This window comes from Arachis hypogaea, chromosome 13, assembly GCF_003086295.3.
Source record: "Arachis hypogaea cultivar Tifrunner chromosome 13, arahy.Tifrunner.gnm2.J5K5, whole genome shotgun sequence".
NCBI classification, from domain to species: Eukaryota; Viridiplantae; Streptophyta; class Magnoliopsida; order Fabales; family Fabaceae; genus Arachis; species Arachis hypogaea.
In genome coordinates, this window is record NC_092048.1 from 71,732,735 (window position 1) to 71,751,655 (window position 18,921).

General features: G+C 36.5%; 1 protein-coding gene across 16 annotated transcripts; it reads left to right on the forward strand.

Annotated features, from left to right (window-relative positions):
- The first annotated feature begins 4,040 nt into the window (after positions 1 to 4,040).
- On the forward strand, positions 4,041 to 8,305 carry LOC112732288 (uncharacterized). 16 transcript variants are annotated; one of them, XM_072212031.1, is made up of 8 exons: positions 4,082 to 4,463; positions 4,555 to 4,615; positions 4,848 to 4,973; positions 5,536 to 5,854; positions 6,516 to 6,929; positions 7,422 to 7,547; positions 7,689 to 7,741; positions 7,993 to 8,305. In XM_072212031.1, the coding sequence occupies exons 5-8, from the start codon at positions 6,845 to 6,847 to the stop codon at positions 8,143 to 8,145; spliced, it is 417 nt and encodes a 138-aa protein (XP_072068132.1). In that variant the 5' UTR covers positions 4,082 to 4,463; positions 4,555 to 4,615; positions 4,848 to 4,973; positions 5,536 to 5,854; positions 6,516 to 6,844; the 3' UTR covers positions 8,146 to 8,305. The 16 variants fall into 15 exon arrangements, 11 of the variants coding, with proteins under 11 accessions (XP_072068137.1, XP_025636742.1, XP_072068134.1 ...); XM_072212032.1 differs by having other exon boundaries at positions 5,541 to 5,854; XM_025780957.3 differs by lacking the exon at positions 4,555 to 4,615 and having other exon boundaries at positions 4,074 to 4,463.
- Positions 8,306 to 18,921: the final 10,616 nt, after the last annotated feature.

Genomic DNA, 18,921 nt, shown 5'->3' on the forward strand with positions numbered 1-18,921 from the left:
CATCATAAAGAGATTCATTATCTCCTTGTTTAAAGCCTTAGATGTCCAGCCTTAGCTGTGTCATCCATTTTGGAGGGAAGTATTGATTCAGGAATTTTTCTGACAGCTATTTCCATGTCCTTATGCTAGCCTTAGATTGGTTATTTAACCACCTCTTAGCGTGGTCTTTTACAGCAAATGGAAACAGTAATATTCTGTAGACATCCTGATCTATTTCCTTATCATGTACTGTGTCAGCAATTTGTAAAAACTGTGCCAGAAACTCTGTAGGTTCTTCTTGTGGAAGACCGGAATACTGGCAACTTTGCTGCACCATGATAATGAGCTGAGGATTCAACTCAAAGCTACTGACTCCAATGGATGGTATACAGATACTACTCCCATATGAAGTAGTAGTGGTGTTAGCATATGACCCCAGAGTCCTTCTGGACTGCTCATTTCCACTTAGGTCCATGATGGAGAAAAGGGAATTGATGTGAATTGCAATTAAAATATATATTTTTTTATTTTATAAAAAAAAAGAAAACGAATAAAAAATAAAATAAAATAACTAGAAATTAAATATAGATTTCAAAAATTAAGAAAAAAATTAAAACTAAAATAATTACTTAATTAAGAAGATTTGAAAAGCTTTTGGATATGATTTTTGAAAAAAAATTTAAATTTTGAAATAGAAATCTGAATTTTAAAAGCAATTTTCGAAAATTCACTTTAAAATAGAGAGAAAAGATATTTTTTTTATTTTTGAATTTTATGATGAAAGAGAAAAATACACAAAAGACACACAACTTAAAATTTTTAGATCTAATGTTCCTTATTTTCGAAAATTTTGGAGGAAAACACCAAGGAACACGAAACTGAAAAATTTTAAGATCAAAACACAAGGAAGACTCAAGAACACTTTGAAGACTCACAAGAACAACAAAACATGAATATAGAACACCAAACTTAAAATTTTTAGAAAACCAAAATAAAATTTTCGAAAACTAAAGAAAAATCAACAAGAAGACACCAAACTTAAAGTTTGGCACAAGATTTATTCAAAGAAAAATTATTTTTGAAAAATTTTTTAAAAAGAAGATAGCCAATTACCAAGAACATAAGCACAACGCTCTAACCAATTGAGCTATAAATTTAACGTGTTTTAATAAGGTATTTAATAAGTAAAGATTTTTTTTTGAAAACTGATATTTTGAAAAAGCACAAGAAAAACAAGAAAAGACACAGAACAAGAAAAGCTAAAGAACAAACAAGGAAAATAAACAAGAACAACTTAAAGATTAAGAAAGAACAATGAACATAAATTCGAAAATTTAAAAGAAAATAAATAAAAAAAATGCAATTGAAACCAAACTTAAGATATGAAACTAAACTCAAATAGAAAAACTCAATTATCAGTTTATAAAATTTTCGAAAAAATTAAAAAGAGAAAATAAGGATTAAAAAAAAAATTCAACCAAAAACAATAATAGAAGACTCTAAACCAAAAAGAAAAAATTTTTTGCCTAATCTAAGAAACAAAATAAACTGTCAGTTGTCCAAACTCGAACAATCCCCGGCAACGGCGCCAAAAACTTGGTGCACAAATTGTGAATCACACTTTTCACAACTCGTACCTCTAACCAGCAAGTGCACTGGGTCGTCCAAGTAATACCTTACGTGAGTAAGGATCGAATCCCACAGAGATTGTTGGCTTGAAGCAATCTATGGTTATCTTGTAACTCTTAGTCAGGATATCAATTATAATTATCAAGTTGAATTATGAAGAGTAAAAGAGTAAGAAATAAATACTTGTTATGCAGTAATGGAGAATGTGTTGGAGTTTTGGAGATATTTTGTCTTCTGAATCTCTGCTTTCCTACTGTCATCTTCTTCACGCACGCAAGTTTCCTCCTATGGCAAGCTGTATGTTGGTGGATCACCGTTGTCAATGGCTACCATCCGTCCTCTCAGTGAAAATGGTCGAGGTGCGCTGTCACCGCCCGACTAATCATCTGTCGGTTCTCACTCATGCTGGAATAGGATCCGTTGGTCCTTTTGCGTCTGTCACTACGCCCAACCTTGGTGAGTTTGAAGCTCGTCACAGTCATTCAATCCTTGAATCCTACTCGGAATACCACAGACAAGGTTTAGACTTTCCGGATTCTCAAGAATGCTGCCAATGGATCCTAGCTTATACCACGAAGATTCTGATTAAGGAATCCAAGAGATACTTATTCAATCTAATGTAGAATGGAGGTGGTTGTCAGGCACGCATTCATAGGTTGAGAATGGTGATGAGTGTCACGGATCATCACATTCATCATATTGAAGTGCGAATAAATATCTTAGATAGAAACAAGCGTGTTTGAATGGAAAACAGAAGTAATTGTATTAATTCATCGAGACACAGCAGAGCTCCTCACCCCCAACAATGGAGTTTAGAGACTCATGCCGTCAAGGAATACAAAGTTCAGATCTAAAATGTCATGAGATACAAAATAATCCTCTAAAAGTTGTTTAAATAGTAAGCTAGTAATCTAGGTTTGCAGAGAATGAATAAACTATGATAGATAGTGCAGAAATCCACTTCTGGGACCCACTTGGTGTGTGCTGCGGCTGAGACTTAAGCTTTACACGTGCTTAGGCTGTTTTTGGAGTTAAACGCCAGGTTGTAACCTGTTTTGGGCGTTTAACTCCAACTTGTAACCTGTTTCTAGCGTTTAACGCCAGACTGCAACATGGAACTGGCGTTGAACGCCAGTTTACGTCATTTATCCTTGAGCAAAGTATGGACTATTATATATTGCTGGAAAGCCCTGGATGTCTACTTTCCAACTCAATTGAGAGCGCGCCAATTGGACATCTGTAGCTCCAGAAAATCCATTCCGAGTGCAGAGAGGTCAGAATCCAACAGCATCAGCAGTCCTTTTTCAACCTGAATCCAATTTTTGCTCAGCTCCCTCAATTTCAGCCAGAAAATACCTGAAATTATAGAAAAACACACAAACTCATAGTAAAGTCAAGAAATATGAAATTTTCTTAGAAACTAATGAAAATATACTAAAAACTAACTAAAACATACTAAAAACTACAAGAAATTAATCCCAAAAAGCGTATAAAATATCCGCTCATCAATAGGTTTTAGTGCAAAATTCATATTTTTGGATTCTACTTTGAGTTGTTGTGTTTTATGATGATTTCAGGTATTTTCTGGATGAAATTAAGGAGTTTTGGCAAAGTCTGATTTAGAGACAGAGAGAGGACTGCAGATGCTATCAGATTCTAACCTCCATGCACTCGAAGGAGCATTTCTGGAGTTGTAGAAGTCCAAATGGCACGCTCTCAATGGCTATGGAAATCTAACATCCAAGGCTTTCTAGAAATATATAATAATCTATACTTTGCTTTGAAAATGAAGGCCCAAAATTGGCGTTCAATGCCAGCCACCAACCCCATTCCTGGCGTCCAACGCCCCAAAGGGAGTAGCTGGCGTCCAACCACTATAAGAAAAAAGGTCTGTCGGCACACTTTTTTCTTGCCACGCTTTTAAAGCGTGCCCAAAAGGGGTCAATGGCCATGTTTTTACGAGGGTGGCCATTGATTTGTGATTTAGCCATGCTTTTTTTTGCAATGCTTGAAAAGCGTGGCCATAGAGAAAAATCGGCACGCTTTTACGAGGGTGGCCACTAATTTACAATTTGGCCACGCTTTTTTTGCCACGCTTTGAGAGAAATCAACACGCTTTTACGATGGTGGCCGCTGATTTAAATTTTGGCCACGCTTTTTTTCGGCACACTTGAAAAACGTGGCCATAAAGGGATATCGGCACGCTTGAAAAGCGTGACTAGTTTTTCTTCCAATGGTCATCTTTTTAAAGCGTGCCCATATTCTATGTTTATTTTGGCACCCTACAAAAGTATGCCAGTAGAGTTCCCTCCCCAAAATTTAATTTTTCACCCATTATTTTCACAATTTACTTTTCTTTTCATTTTTTTCCAAGTTTTCAATTTTAACCCTAAAAATGATAACAAAAGCATACACTAGGTTTTACATTGTTTCCAAATTCACTTTTTAACCCTAAAAGTGAAGCTGTGTCGTCATCTTCATCTTCACTTTCAAATCCCTCGTAAAAACCTCCACCGTTCATCTTCATCGCACCCAGCTCGCCTTCATCGTCAATCTTCATCACTGCCAGCTCGGCTTCATGTTCATCAACCCTAGCACCCGACCCTCTAACCCTCGCACCCGACCGTCTCTCTGTCACACCCTAGCTGTTTCTCAACTCTCGCACCCAACCCTTGCACCATCAACGCAACCCTCGTTGGATTAGGAACCCTCAATCGTTGGCCCTCTATCTATCACACCATCAACGCATCGGTGTGGCCTTCTACTCCCTCAGTGGTCTCTCTCTCGCAAACCCTCGTTGGATTCGGAATCCTCAATTGTTGCCGTCTCTCCCTCAATCGACACCGTAAACACTGGTAAGTATTTCCTCCCTTTGATTCTCTGTTTCTATGTTCCTCTATTTCTTCTCTATTTTGGAAATTTAGGTAAATTAGTCTGTTTATTCAGGGGATTATTTTGTTAGTGACATGATAAAACGTTCAGAATCAGCTTCTGCTTCCATTTCCAGGTTCTATTTTGATTGAATATCTGATTAGTGATTACTAATTCATCACCTTTTACTTGTTTCGACGTTCTTCAAGTTCTATAGTTCTAGTTTTACATGGATATATGGTTCAATTTGGATCTATTTCGCATAGCCGACTAACATGGCAAATGATTTCTTTAGAAGAGTTTTGGTGGGATAACTTATATTTACCTGTGTTTGATATAGTTTTAATCTATTATTTCTCGTATATTAGGGTTTTCAGAAGTTTTTGTGGCGGATTCAGCACTACCAATATGGTGAATGGACCTAAACAGGAGCTCAATATGGAGATGCAAGTTTTAATCAATGATGGATTGCAAAGCAGATAAAATTATATATGGTGAGTGTTATTCATCAATTATTTCCATTCAAATGAAGCTCACTTAAAGCATCTGTGCACCTTGTTAAGTTGATAGGGAATTCGGGAAGGTGAATTAAATTATGTCATTCAATTTGAGCTTTGATAGAATTATGAACAATGGCTAGTTGATTTTAGTGAAGCCATAAAAATTTGTTCATTGCAAATGAAGGAGAGTTATAATTCAATCTTGAGTATTTCACTGGCCAATATGTAATGTTCAAGTTTACACGTGTCCTGTCTCTCTTTGGTCTCACTAAACAATTTCTTAATGGTAGTAATTTTTAAATGGGTTATTATTTAGTATTAATACTGACGCAACAGGTTTAGATTGATGATTGGGTTTTCAAATTTTAGTTTCAAAATTTTAACTGATTTCCTTCATAAAATTTGGTAATGCGGATAAAAATGAAGCTGGCTAATCTTGGGCATGCACAGACGTAAGTTTTTTCTTGAAAGATGTTGCTAATTCACTGCTGCTCTGCTGATTAGTTCCATTTTCACTTACTTTTACTCAAACTTATCTTCCATATTGATTGCACAGCACAGAATCAAGACTGAAGATTGGCGCCGAAGTGAAAATGGGATGGGTTAGGAGGCTTAGAAAAAAGATGTTGCAGGAGGCATGTTGTTTTGAGTGGCAGAATTTAATTGTGGAAGCTTCAAGAAAAGGATATGCTGAGCTAGAAGAGCTGCAGAGGAATTCGTATGGAATCTTGGATAAACAGCTGAAGCAAGAGTGGTCAGAGTGTGTTGAACAAAGGAAACAAATGGTGAGGCCACCAGGTAGCAAACGACGTCCCAAGTCTCCTGAGCAGAGAAGGAAAATCGCAGAAGCTAATGCTGCAAAATGGGCTGATCCAGTAAGTATTTGTATATATTAATAATGGCTGCATTTGGATACTCTACTCACAAAAATACTAACACAATAGTTAGAATTTTGTTTAATTGTAAAAGTAGAAATACAAATATAAATTAAAAATTTTCTATCACACAAACATATACTATTTCCATACAGAAAATATTAAGTACAAACTTACTGACAGTTGCTTTACTTTACATTAGAAGAAGTTGACCATTTAGAATTGTTGAATGACTTAATATATTTGATACAATAATTATATTATTTATATATTAAAATGAGTCATTAAAATTTGTTATTAGTGTATAAATAATATTTTTGTTTATCAAATTATTATTTATCAACATTTAAAGATTAACTATTTTCTTTATACATATGAGTATTTATCAAAATATATTATTTGTTATAATATATTTTTCAAATTTTATATCTTAAATTATAAATTTTTAATTATAAATTTTAAAATATAAATCTGAATTTTAAAGTTAGTTAACTAAAAATTAATTTTTTATATTTTCTTATATATATATATATATCTGTGTATGGATGTGTACATACTTTTGCTAATGCTAGTACTGCCATAACTGTATTCAAATTCTATAAATTATAACATATTTCAGTTTGGTTGTTTAATTCATGGATGAGCTGTATCGAATCTGCAGGAAGCAGCTGTTGAAATGTTGACTTGAAAACTGAAGTCTCTTTCCTTTTACATGCTTCTTTTGGAGTTCTTATCCAGATTGTGAATATCATTTTCTTGAATATAATTTTTTATTTATATCCAAATGATTTGAAATTTTGGTAATTAATTTTCCTGCCTGAGGAGTTGAGGCATTAAATAACATAAGGCCCTACCATCACCGGAAAGGTTTTCTCTTGAAGCAGTTGTGTGTCTCCTCACTAAACAGGCTTGTGATATGATGTGCCATGCTGCATCTCTCTATTGTCTTTTATTTTGAGCCTTTTGTTTCTCATCTCAAGTTTGTGAAAGATGAGATCTCTAAAGGTGGATAGTCAATTAATTGTCTCCGTTCAAACAATTCTGCATTCTGGTTCTCCAAGGCCACCTTTGAAATGTGATTATTCCTTGCCCCCTTTTCTGGTTTTCCCTCTTTTCACTTTTTTTCTTTTATGGATAATCATGGTGTTTGAAATTGATTCTTCATTTGTTCTTTGGTTTCAATAGAGTACTTATCCTATTTCCAATTAAGTTTGAAGAACCCCTGAATCAATGAATCAATGAGTCGATTACCTTTGCATTGAAAGTGCTTAAGTGCTTTAGATATAATTGGGAAAGGTTTTTCAAATGCATATTGACTTAGGAATTTCTAAATGTTCTTAATTATTAGTTAATTAAGCAGGGACTGATGAATGAAATCCAACTAATTGAATGATGACTATCACATTAATCATGGAATTAGTTTACTTGGTTTTGTAGATTTGGAGAATAGTTGAATGATGACTACATGTTGTGCATTTTTTGCTCTGTTCATGACCTATGTCCTTCATCCAATTCACATCAATCCAATCTTTTCATCCCATTGAGACATGCTATGCAATTTTTTTAGATTTGTGCGATCCGTTAGCACACCTGCAATTCTGGAGAGGTTCGTCAGCCTTGAAAAAGAAATCCTACAGATTGAAAGTTTTTCAAGAAAATGCTTTGTCAATGTCCAGTGCATCTTCCAATGAGGGTATGGCTAGGAGCTGCAATTTCAAGCATGTTTTGGAGATATTTCTTTGAGAATTGATTAATAATTGTTCTTAGAATATAATTGAATTCCAAGAAACCACATTTATTAAGTAGTTGTCTTTACTAAAATTCCTTTGTATAGGAACTGCGCCACAAGCTAATGGAATTACAAGGAGGTTGAGTAATTCTGCAAAGGTATTTATCTCCCAACATGTATGTCAAAATTACTTAATAGTTTCTTAGAATTCTATTGATTGGCATAGTAAGAAGGCTCTATATATTATTATGCACTAAAAGAAAGCTGATTCTTACATCCTTATAGGGAAGCTTGCATTAAGAATATCCTTCATACATGCTCTTTTTCAAGAATTGAGTGTTTCTGTTGATTGTGGATATATTTCAACTGATTCAATACATAATCTGATTTTATTTATTTTATATTCTAGGAGGTTCAAGCTTTAGCTAAGGAGGCAGCTGAAATAGTGGTTTTGGTCATTGATGAGGAAGGTGTGGAGTCACTCATATTAGAACTTGTGAAAGGTGTAAATGAGCCAAAGCTGCTTTGGTCTTCACACAAGAACTATTTTCTTGTTCTTTAAATCACAAATTTTGACTTTTTCTTTTCCTACAGCTTTGATGATGTGTATGTTGTATTTTTCAAATAATAAATTTTATTTTTTTGTTGACAAATATGATGAAAGTTTATGTATGTTGGATTGGTTAAATTAAAATTATATAAAAAATTTTCCATTATTTAAATTAGTCATTCAAACTATGATTTAAAATTATATATCAATTTTGCAATATTTACTTAGGAAGATTCATAAACAAGTATAGCTATAAGTATTCTGATCCAACTTATAGTCATATTTTTGGCCTTTGGTATGCTTTTTAAGCATAGTCATATCTTCTCGTAATCATCAACAGGCACGCTTAAAAAGCGTAGCCATATCTTTTTCTATCGGCACGCTTAAAAAGCGTAGCCATATCTTTTCCTATCGGCACGCTTAAAAAGCGTAGCCATATCTTCTCTATTGGCACGCTTTTGAAGTGTAGCAAAAATCATCTCACTGGGCACGTTTCTAAAAACGTGGCGATATGCACACTTTTCGGTACGCTTCTCAAGCGTAGCTATAGGTTAATACCTATGGCCACGCTTTTTAAGCGTGGCAAGAGATGAAAGCATGCCCAAAAAAAGCGTGCCGAAAGATCCACAAAAGCATGGTGATAGATGATAAACCCCAATTTCGTGATTTATCTTGTACTTATTTTGGGGGATTTTACCAACTTTTTTCACATTTATTCAATAAAATAGCATGGTTTTGTGATTCTCCCTTGAATTTTGCTTAAGTGTAAAAACATGCTTTTTAAGCCCCAAAGTGATAATTTTGATTCATTTTTATTCCATTCGATGCCTTGATGTGTGTGTTAAGTGATTTCAGGTTATAAGGCAAGTATTGGATGGAAGGAATGAGTAGAAAAGCATGCAAAGGGGGAGCAATTAGTTTAGCCAAGATTAGGGTAGATTATCTTAAATTCAAGTTCAATTACTTGATCTCATCTTGTTTATTTTATAATTTCTCATTCCTACATCTTAGTCTTCTTAATTGTGATGTTAATTTCTCGTTTTGCTCTCTTTTGTGATGATGAACCGATGTTGGATTTGATTTATTTTTAATACAATTTAATGTTGATGTTCCTATTTATTGATGAATTGAGTTGCGATCTTACTTTTCTTGCACTTAGTAGTTGTTAGATTTTATTATTTTTGCAATTTATGATATTTACCTTTATTGCACTCTATGTGTTTGATGAAATGCTCTCTTTAATTTTTGAGTAGTTTTTTCAACTCTTGGCCTAAGCCAAGGAAATTGAGTAATCTTGAGTCATTGGGTATGATTGATTTGGTGATTTGAGAATCCATGGTGATCAATTTGACACCCATTGACGCTAATCCACTACTAAGTTAATTAGTAGGTAGGTTAGGATTTAAGGGTGGATATGATCAAATCTATTTGACGTACTTCAAGCTTAGGAGTAAATGTTACGTACTTAAAGCTTTTGGGAAGTAGACTTAATAGGTTGGCCTCTCATGATTATCAATATTCGGTTTGTTGACAAGGATGGTGATCTCAATTACCCAAGTCTTAGCCAAGAGTTCTTTATCTTACTTCCTTTATTCACTTGCTAAATTTATTCTCTTGTCATCTCATGAACCAAAAACCCCCTTTTTACCCCTTCATAGCCAATAACTAAGCATTACATTGTTGTCCTAGGGAGAACGACCCGGAGTCCAAATACTTCTGTTAATTTTCATTGGGGTTTGTACATGTGACAAAACCAAATTTTTTATGTGAGAATTGTTTGTTGGTTTGGAGCTATTCTTACAACGAAGTAATTCTTTCTACAAGAAGAAAATCTAAACCATCGAGCAAACTATTCGAACGTCAAAATGGCGCCGTTGCCGGGGATAGCAATGGTCCTATGTTATTGGCTATTGCATATATTGTGAATAGCTTGAATTTTGGTTTGTTTGCTAGTTTATACTAGTTAGGATTTTATCTTCTTTGTTTCTTATTGTTCTTTGTTTTTATTTTCTCTTTCACTATGAATTCTCATCCTTTTGGCTATGAGTGTAGTTCAAACTATGTTGTAGGAAATGGAAGCTCCAATGAGGATATGCATCAAGGGTTTGGAATTCAAGGATAGGAGGAACCTCAAACTTATGAACAACCTTCATGGCAACAACCTCCTACGAACTCCTATGGGTATAATCCTGATCCTATTGTGTATCAATCTAATGTGTGTGATGACCCTCATTGTTGTTGTCAACCACAATCATCATATGGATGTAATCCCATTCCTCAATATAGCCACACACCATACTCACAAGCCTCACATCACCATTCAACTCCATATGACCATAACTCATACACACCATATCAACCACCATTTGAATCACATCTTGAATAACCACCATCCCAATACCAATACCCCCAAGAACCACAAATTCTACACACACCACCTCAAGAGTTTCACCAATATGAACCACCTTCCAACATCGACAATTTTCCCTCAAACACTGAACCCCATCTTGCACCACCACCTCCCGACGAAGCCTTCATATTAGAACTGAGAGACCTCGAATCTCGCATCTTAAGGCGACAAGAGGAGGATGAAACTAAGTTTAAGGAGATAAGAGCAAGGATAGCTAGCATGGTAGAAGCCGTGAATCACCTAACATCTCACCTAGGTTTGTGTACCCTAAGTACTCCCCTTGTTGAATGCGGAGAAACTATCAAGGAGCCTAGCGAGGGAATAAACTTGAAGCTCCAAGGTGGGGAAGAAGAGTTGAAGCAAGAAGTGCAACAAGAGGAGAAGATAGAGATTAGCGAACAAAAAGAAGTAGTGGATAGATGTTTGGGATATGTTGAGCTCATAAAGGATGTTAAAAAGGAAAGTGAAGTTGCGGAAGTAAACGGAGAGTTGAAGGAAAATGATCAGGAAGTGGATTCTATCACTAGTGATTTTTTGCGCACATTGATCAACCCCCTTGACGATCTTGTTGAGCCCTCTCCCAGTGGATTGGAAAGCAAGGTTGAGAAGGATGTACAACCTTCAAAACCCATTGTAAGTGAAGAACTGGAAGAAGTGTTCCAAGCAACAAGCCCTCCTATCTATGATGATTCCGCGTCAACATGTGATCCTTTCGAGTTTGAAGAGTCCTCCCCCAAAATGCTTGCACTTCATGAGGAGATAGACTTCACTAGACCCCCTATCTATGATGAGAGTGATGGGAAGAAATTGAAGAAATTGGTGAAGAAGAGTGTGAACTTGAGGAAGCTTGGCATGAGAAGAAACTTGAAGAACCTTGCCAAATGGTAGAACCCTCCAGAAAAGGATGGACTGGAGTAGAGCATGCTTTATCAAGACCCTTGGGAACTCCTTCACCTAGTTCGTCATCCAATCCTCCGCTTGAGTGGGTAAAACTTCTAACTCTCAGCTTTATTATCCCACTTGAGTATGGTTTGCTTGAGACGGATGGCCAACTTAGGGCGTTTTGTGGAATTAAGCGAAAGAGAAGGATGTTTAGTGGTAGGCGTTGTAAATCTAGATTCATTGTGGTTAAAAGCTCAAAATTGAAGAACATGGTTTGGTGTAGCGCTCAATTAAATGGGTCAAGGAGAGTGGTTTGGTGCTTCCATGAGAATTCTGCTTTCTCGTCACCCGGACAAAGTCAAAGCAATCAATTAGAAGATGGGTGCGAGGACAAGATATGTGATTGGTGCACGAATTTTAATCACACTTTTCACAACTCGTTAAGTACCACTAACCAGCAAGTGCACTGGGTCGTCCAAGTAATACCTTACGTGAGTAAGGGTCGAATCCAACAGAGATTGTTGGCTTGAAGCAATCTATGGTTATCTTGTAATTCTTAGTCAGGATATCAATTATAATTATCAGTTTGGATTGTGAAAAATAAAAGAGCATGAATTAAATACTTGTTATGCAGTAATGGAGAATATGTTGGAGTTTTGGAGATGCTTTGTCTTCTGAATCTCTGCTTTTCCCCTGTCTTCTTCTTCACGCACGCAAGGTTCCTCCTATGGCAAGCTGTGTGTTGGTGGATCACCGTTGTCAATGGCTACCATTTGTCCTCTCAGTAAAAATGGTCCAGGTACGCTGTCACCGCACGGCTACTCATCTGTCGGTTCTCACTCATGCTGGAATAGGATCCATTGATCCTTTTGCGTCTGTCACTACGCCCAACCCTTGTGAGTTTGAAGCTCGTCACAGTCATTCAATCCCTGAATCCTACTTGGAATACCACAGACAAGGTTTAGACTTTCTGGATTCTCAAGAATGCTGCCAATGGATTCTAGCTTATACCACGAAGATTCTGATTAAGAAATCCAAGAGATACTCATTCAATCAAAGGTAGAACGGAGGCGGTTATCAGTCACGCGTTCATAGGTTGAGAATGGTGATGAATGTCATGGTCATCACATCCATCATATTGAAGTGCGAATGAACATCTTAGATAGAAACAAGTGTGTTTGAATAGAAAACAAAAATGATTGCATTAATTCATCGAGACATAGCAGAGCTCCTCAACCCCAACAATGGAGTTTAGAGACTCATGCCATCAAAGAGTACAAAGTTTAGATCTAAAAATGTCATGAGGTGCAAAATAAATCTCTAAAAGTTGTTTAAATACTAAACTAGTGACCTAGGTTTACAGAAAATGAGTAAACTAAGATAGATAGTGCAGAAATCCACTTTTGGGGCCCACTTGGTGTGTGCTGCGATTGAGACTTGAGCCTTACACGTGCCTAGGCTATTTCTAGAGTTAAACGCCAGGTTGTAACCTGTTTCTGGCGTTTAACTCCAACTTGTAACCTGTTTCTGGCGTTTAACGCCAGAATGCAACATGGAACTGGGGTTGAACGCCAGTTTACATCGTCTATCCTTGAGCAAAATATGGACTATTATATATTGCTGGAAAGCCCTGGATGTCTACTTTCCAACGCAATTGAGAGCATGCCAATTGGAATCCTGTAGCTCCAAAAAATCTATTCCGAGTGCAGGGAGGTCAGAATCCAACAACATCAGCAGTCTATTTTCAGCCTGAATCAGATTTTTGCTCAGCTCCCTCAATTTCAGCCAGAAAATACCTGAAATTACAAAAAAACACACAAACTCATAGTAAAGTCCAGAAATGTGATTTTTATTTAAAAACTAATAAAAATATAATAAAAAGTGACTAAAACATATTAAAAAGTACCTAAAAACAATGCCAAAAAACGTATAAATTATCCGCTCATCACAACACCAAACTTAAATTGTTGCTTGTCCCCAAGCAACTAAAAACAGAGTAGGATAAAAAGAAGAGAATATACAATGAATTCCAAAAATATTTATGAAGATCAGTCTTAATTAGATGAGCGGGGCTATTAGCTTTTTGCTTCTGAATAGTTTTGGCATCTCATTTTATCCCTTGAAGTTCAGAATGATTGGCATCTATAGGAACTTAGAATTCAGATAGTGTTATTGATTCTCCTAGTTCACTATGTTGATTCTTGAACACAGCTACTTTACGAGTCTTGGCTGTGGCCCTAAGCACTCTGTTTTCCAGTATTACCACCGGATACATACATGCCACAGACACATAACTGGGTGGACCTTTTCAGATTGTGACTCAGCTTTGCTAAAGTCCCCAATTAGAGGTGTCCAGGGTTCTTAAGCACACTCTGTTTTTGCTTTGGACCTCGACTTTAACCGCTCAGTCTCAAGTTTTCACTTGACACCTTCACGCCACAAGCACATGGTTAGGGACAGCTTGGTTTAGCCGCTTAGTCCAGGATTTTATTCCTTTAGGCCCTCCTATCCACTGATGCTCAAAGCCTTGGATCCTTTTTATTACCTTTACCTTTTGGTTTTAAGGGCTATTGGCTTTTTACTCTTGCCTTTTGGTTTAAAGAGCTTTTGGCTTTTTCTTCTTACTTTTTCTTTTTCTTGCTCTCTTTTTTTTTTTTTCTGCAAGCTTTGTTCTTCACTGCTTTTTTCTGCAAACTTTGTTCTTCACTGCTTTTTCTTGCTTCAAGAATCATTTTGATGATTTTTCAGATTATCAAATAACATTTCTCCTTTTTCATCATTCTTTCAAGAGCCAACAGTTTTAACATTCATAAACAACAAATTCAAAAGACATATGCACTATTCAATCATTCATTCAGAAAACAAAAAGTATTGCCACCACATCAAAATAATTAAACTATTTTAAAATTCGAAATTCATGTACTTCTTTTTCTTTTTCAGAAAACATTTTTCATTTAAGAAAGGTGATGGATTCATAGGACATTCATATCTTTAAGACATAGACACTTAGATACTAGTGATCATGTAATAAGACTCAAACATAAATAAACATAAAGCATAGTAAACGAAAAACAGAGAAATAAGAACAAGGAGATTAAGGAACGGGTCCACCTTAGTGAGGGGGCGTCTTCCTCTTCTTGAAGAACCAATGGTGCTCTTGAGCTCCTCTATGTCTCTTCCTTGTCTTTGTTGCTCCTCCCTCACAGCTCTTTGATCTGCAGTCAAATGCTCTACCACTGAACTATGGACCCTTGAGATGAACCCCTTGATGAGCGGATACTTTATACGCTTTTTGGGGTTAATTTCATATATAGTTTTTAGTATGTTTTAGTTAGTTTTTTAGTTTATTTTCATTAGTTTCTAGGCAAAATTCATATTTCTGGACTTTACTATGAGTTTGTGTTTTTCTGTAATTTCAGGTATTTTCTGGCTGAAATTGAGGGAGCTGAGCAAAAATCTGATTCAGGCTAAAAAAGGACTGCTGATGCTATTGGATCCTGACCTCTCTGCACTCGAAATGGAATTTCTGGAGCTACAAAAGTCCAATTGATGCGCTTCCAATTGCGTTGGAAAGTAGACATTCAGGGCTTTCCAGCAATATATAATAGTCTATAATTTGCTCAAGGATAGATGACGTAAACTGGCGTTCAACGCCAGTTCCATGTTGTAGTCTGGCGTTCAGCGCCAGAAACACATTACAAGTTGGAGTTCAACGCCAGAAACAGGTTACAGCCTGGCGTTGAACGCCCAAAATAGCCCAGGCACGTGAGAAACTTTAGTCTCAGCCCCAGCACACACCAAGTGGGCCCTAGAAGTGGATTTCTGCACTATCTATCATAGTTTACTCATTTTTTGTAAACCTAGGTTACTTGTTTAGTATTTAAACAACTTTTAGAGACTTATTTTGTATCTCATGACATTTTTAGATCTGAATTTTGTACTCTTTGACAGCATGAGTTTCTAAACTCATTTGTTGGGGGTGAGGAGCTTTGCTGTGTCTCGATGAATTAATGCAAGTGTTTCTGTTTTCTATTCAAACATGCGTGTTCCTATCTAAGATATCCATTCGCACTTCAAGGTGAATGTGATGAACGTGACAATCATCATTATTCACCCACGAACGCGTGCCTGTCAACCACTCCCGTTCACCGTAGAATGAATGAATATCTCTTGGATCTCTTAATCAGAATCTTCATGGTATAAGCTAGATTGATGGCAGCATTCAAGAGATTCCAGAAAGTCTAAACCTTGTCTGTGGTATTCCGAGTAGGATTCAGGGATTGAATGACTGTGACGAGCTTCAAACTCGCGAGTGCTAGGCGTAGTGACAGACGCAAAAGGATAGTAAATCTTATTCCGGTACGATTGAGAACCTGCAGATGATTAGCCGTGCGGTGACAGCGCACCTGGACCCTTTTCACTGGAAGGATGGATGGTAGCCATTGACAACGGTGATCCACCAACACACAGCTTGCCATAGGAGGACTTGCGTGCGTGAATCAGAAAACAGAGGAAAGCAGAATTTCAGAAGACAAAGCATCTCCAAAACTCCAACATATTCTCCATCATTGCACAATAAGTATTTATATTTATGCCCTCTCATTTTTTACAATTGAACTTGAAAAACACTGTTGTTGGCATCCTGACTAAGAATAATAAGATAACCCTAGCTTGCTTCAAACCAACAATCTCCGTTGGATTCGATCCTTACTCACGTAAGGTATTACTTGGACGACCCAGTGCACTTGCTGGTTAGTTGTGCGAAGTTGTAAGAGAGTAATGTGAACCTTGACATTACAATTTTGTGCACCAAGTTTTTGGCGCCGTTGCCAGGGATTGTTTGAGTTTGAACAACTGACGATGAATCCTGTTGCTTAGATTAGGAAAATTTTGTCTTTTGGGTCAGAGTCTTTTATATTCTTTTCAAAAAAAAAATTATAATATTTTTTCTTAGTTATTAAAAATACTTTTTCAAAACAAGTGTTACATTTACTGCCCAATTAGCTAAAGTGTTGGTCTGTGTTCTTGGTAATTGGGTACCTTCTTTTTAAAATTCTTTTTCAAAAAAATAATTTTTACATTAAATCTTGTGCCAAACTTTAAGTTTGGTGTTTTCTTGTTAATTTTCCTTTGGGTTTTGAAAATCTTATTTTGGTTTTCTAAAAATTTTAAGTTTGGTGTTCTTTCTTCATGTTCTTGTGAGTCTTCAAAGTGTTCTTAAGTTTTCCTTGTGTCTTGATCTTAAAATTTTTAAGTTTGGTGTTCCTTGGTGTTTTCCCTCCAAAATTTCCGAAAACAAGGAGCATTAGATCTAAAAATTTTTAAATCGTGTGCTATCTTATTGTTTTTCTCTCTCCTCTTTAAATTCAAAAATATTTTTTCTCTCTATTTTAAAGCAAATTTTCAAAATTTACCTTTAAAATTCAGATTTTTATTTCAAAATTTAAAACCTTTTTCAAAAAAAAAATTTCATATCTTTTTCAAAACTTCCTAACTACTTTCTCTCTCCTCATTTTTTCGAAAATCTTCACCCATTTTTATTTATTTTATTTTAATTTATTTTGTTTTCGAAATAAATAAATAATTAAATAAATAAAAATATTTCTTCTCTATTTTACATCATCTTCCTTTCTCCATCATGGATCTAAGCGGAAATGAACAGTCCAGAAGGACTCTGGGGTCATATGCTAACCCCTCTACTGCTTCATATGGGAGTAGTATCTGCATACCCTCTATTGGAGTCAGTAGCTTTGAGTTGAATCCTCAGCTCATTATCATGGTGCAACAAAGCTGCCAGTATTCCGGTCTTCCACAGGAAGAACCTACAGAGTTTCTGGCACAATTTTTACAAATTGCTGACACAGTACATGATAAGGAAGTAGATCAAGATATCTACAGATTATTACTGTTCCCATTTGCTGTAAAAGACCAAGCTAAGAGGTGGTTAAATAACCAACCTAAGGCTAGCATAAAGACATGGAAACAACTGACAGAAAAATTCCTGAATCAATACTTTCCTCCAAAACGGATGACACAGCTAAGGCTGGACATCCAAGGCTTTAAACAAGGAGATAATGAATCTCTTTATGATGCCTGGGAGAGATACAGAGAGATGCTAAGAAAATGCCCCTCTGAAATGTTTTCAGAGTGGGTTCAGTTAGACATCTTCTATTATGGGCTTACAGAAAGAGCTCAGATCTCTCTAGATTACTCAGTTGGTGGATCTATCCACATGAGAAAGACAATTGAAGAAGCTCAAGAGCTCATTGATACAGTTGCCAGAAATCAGCATCTGTACCTAAGCAGTGACCCTTCCATGAAAGAAGAGGCTAAAACAGTAACTACTGAACCCAGTCCTGCTGAACAAGCTACTGAATTCAATCAGCAATTGGACTTTCTAACACAGCAGTTAGCCGACTTCAAAGATAGACTACAAGAGACAAGGATGGCTAATATAAATATGGAAGAACAATTGAAGCAAACAGCAACTGTCAAAACAAATAACAGAAGAATGCCAAGCAGTTCAATTAAGAAGTGGGAAAACATTAAATACCCCATCTCAAGGCAGCAGAAAGCTAAGAAATGAGCAAACCACCCAAAATCCATCTGAGGACAGTTAGAGCCTAGGAAAAAATAATTCTGGCGTTAAAACGCCAAAGATTGGGTGGAAAGCTGGCGCTGAACGCCCAGACCATGCTCAGCCAGAAACAAGCAAGGAACTGGCGTTGAATGCCCAAAAGAAGCACAGTTCTGGCGTTCAGACGCCAGGAACAGATGAGGAGTTGGCGTCTAACGTCACTCCAGCTTCTAACTCTGGCACTCAATTGCCAGAGAGGGATCAGACACATACAAGTGCTGATGACAACCCATCTAAAAAGGCTTCCTCAACCACTTCTGTAGGAAATAAACCTACAGCAACCAAGGTTGAGGAATATAAAGCCAAGATACCTTATCCTCAAAAACTCCGCCAAGAGGAGCAGGATAAGCAATTTGCTCGCTTTGCAGATTATCTCAGGACTCTTGAAATAAAGATTCCGTTTGCAGAAGCACTTGAGCAAATACCTTCTTACGCCAAGTTCATGAAAGAGATCTTGAGTCATAAGAAGGATTGGAGAGAAACTGAAAGATTTCTCCTCACTGAAGAATGCAGTGCAGTCATTCTGAAAAGCTTTCCTGAAAAGCTTAAAGATCCCGGAAGCTTTTTGATACCATGCACATTAGAGGGAAATTGCACCAGGACAGCTTTATGCGATCATGGGGCAAGCATCAACCTAATACTTGCATCCACCATCAGAACGCTTGGTTTAACTGAAGAAGTTAAGCCAACCCGGATATGTCTCCAACTTGCTGATGGCTCCATTAAATACCCATCAGGCGTGATCGAGGACATGATTGTAAGGGTGAGGCCATTCGTCTTTCCCACTGACTTTGTTGTGCTGGAAATGGAGGAGCACAAGAGTGCTACTCTCATTCTAAGAAGACCTTTCCTAGCAACT

What these genes read in the sequence shown, in the direction of transcription:
- LOC112732288 (XM_025780957.3), top strand. Translation starts at nt 6,845, where the DNA reads ATGAGATCTCTAAAGGTGGATAGTCAATTAATTGTCTCCGTTCAAACA. An exon ending in TCCAAGGCCACCTTTGAAAT is followed by an intron (nt 6,930 to 7,421) that starts GTGATTATTCCT and finishes CAATTTTTTTAG; the next exon opens with ATTTGTGCGATCCGTTAGCA. An exon ending in CAGTGCATCTTCCAATGAGG is followed by an intron (nt 7,548 to 7,688) that starts GTATGGCTAGGA and finishes TCCTTTGTATAG; the next exon opens with GAACTGCGCCACAAGCTAAT.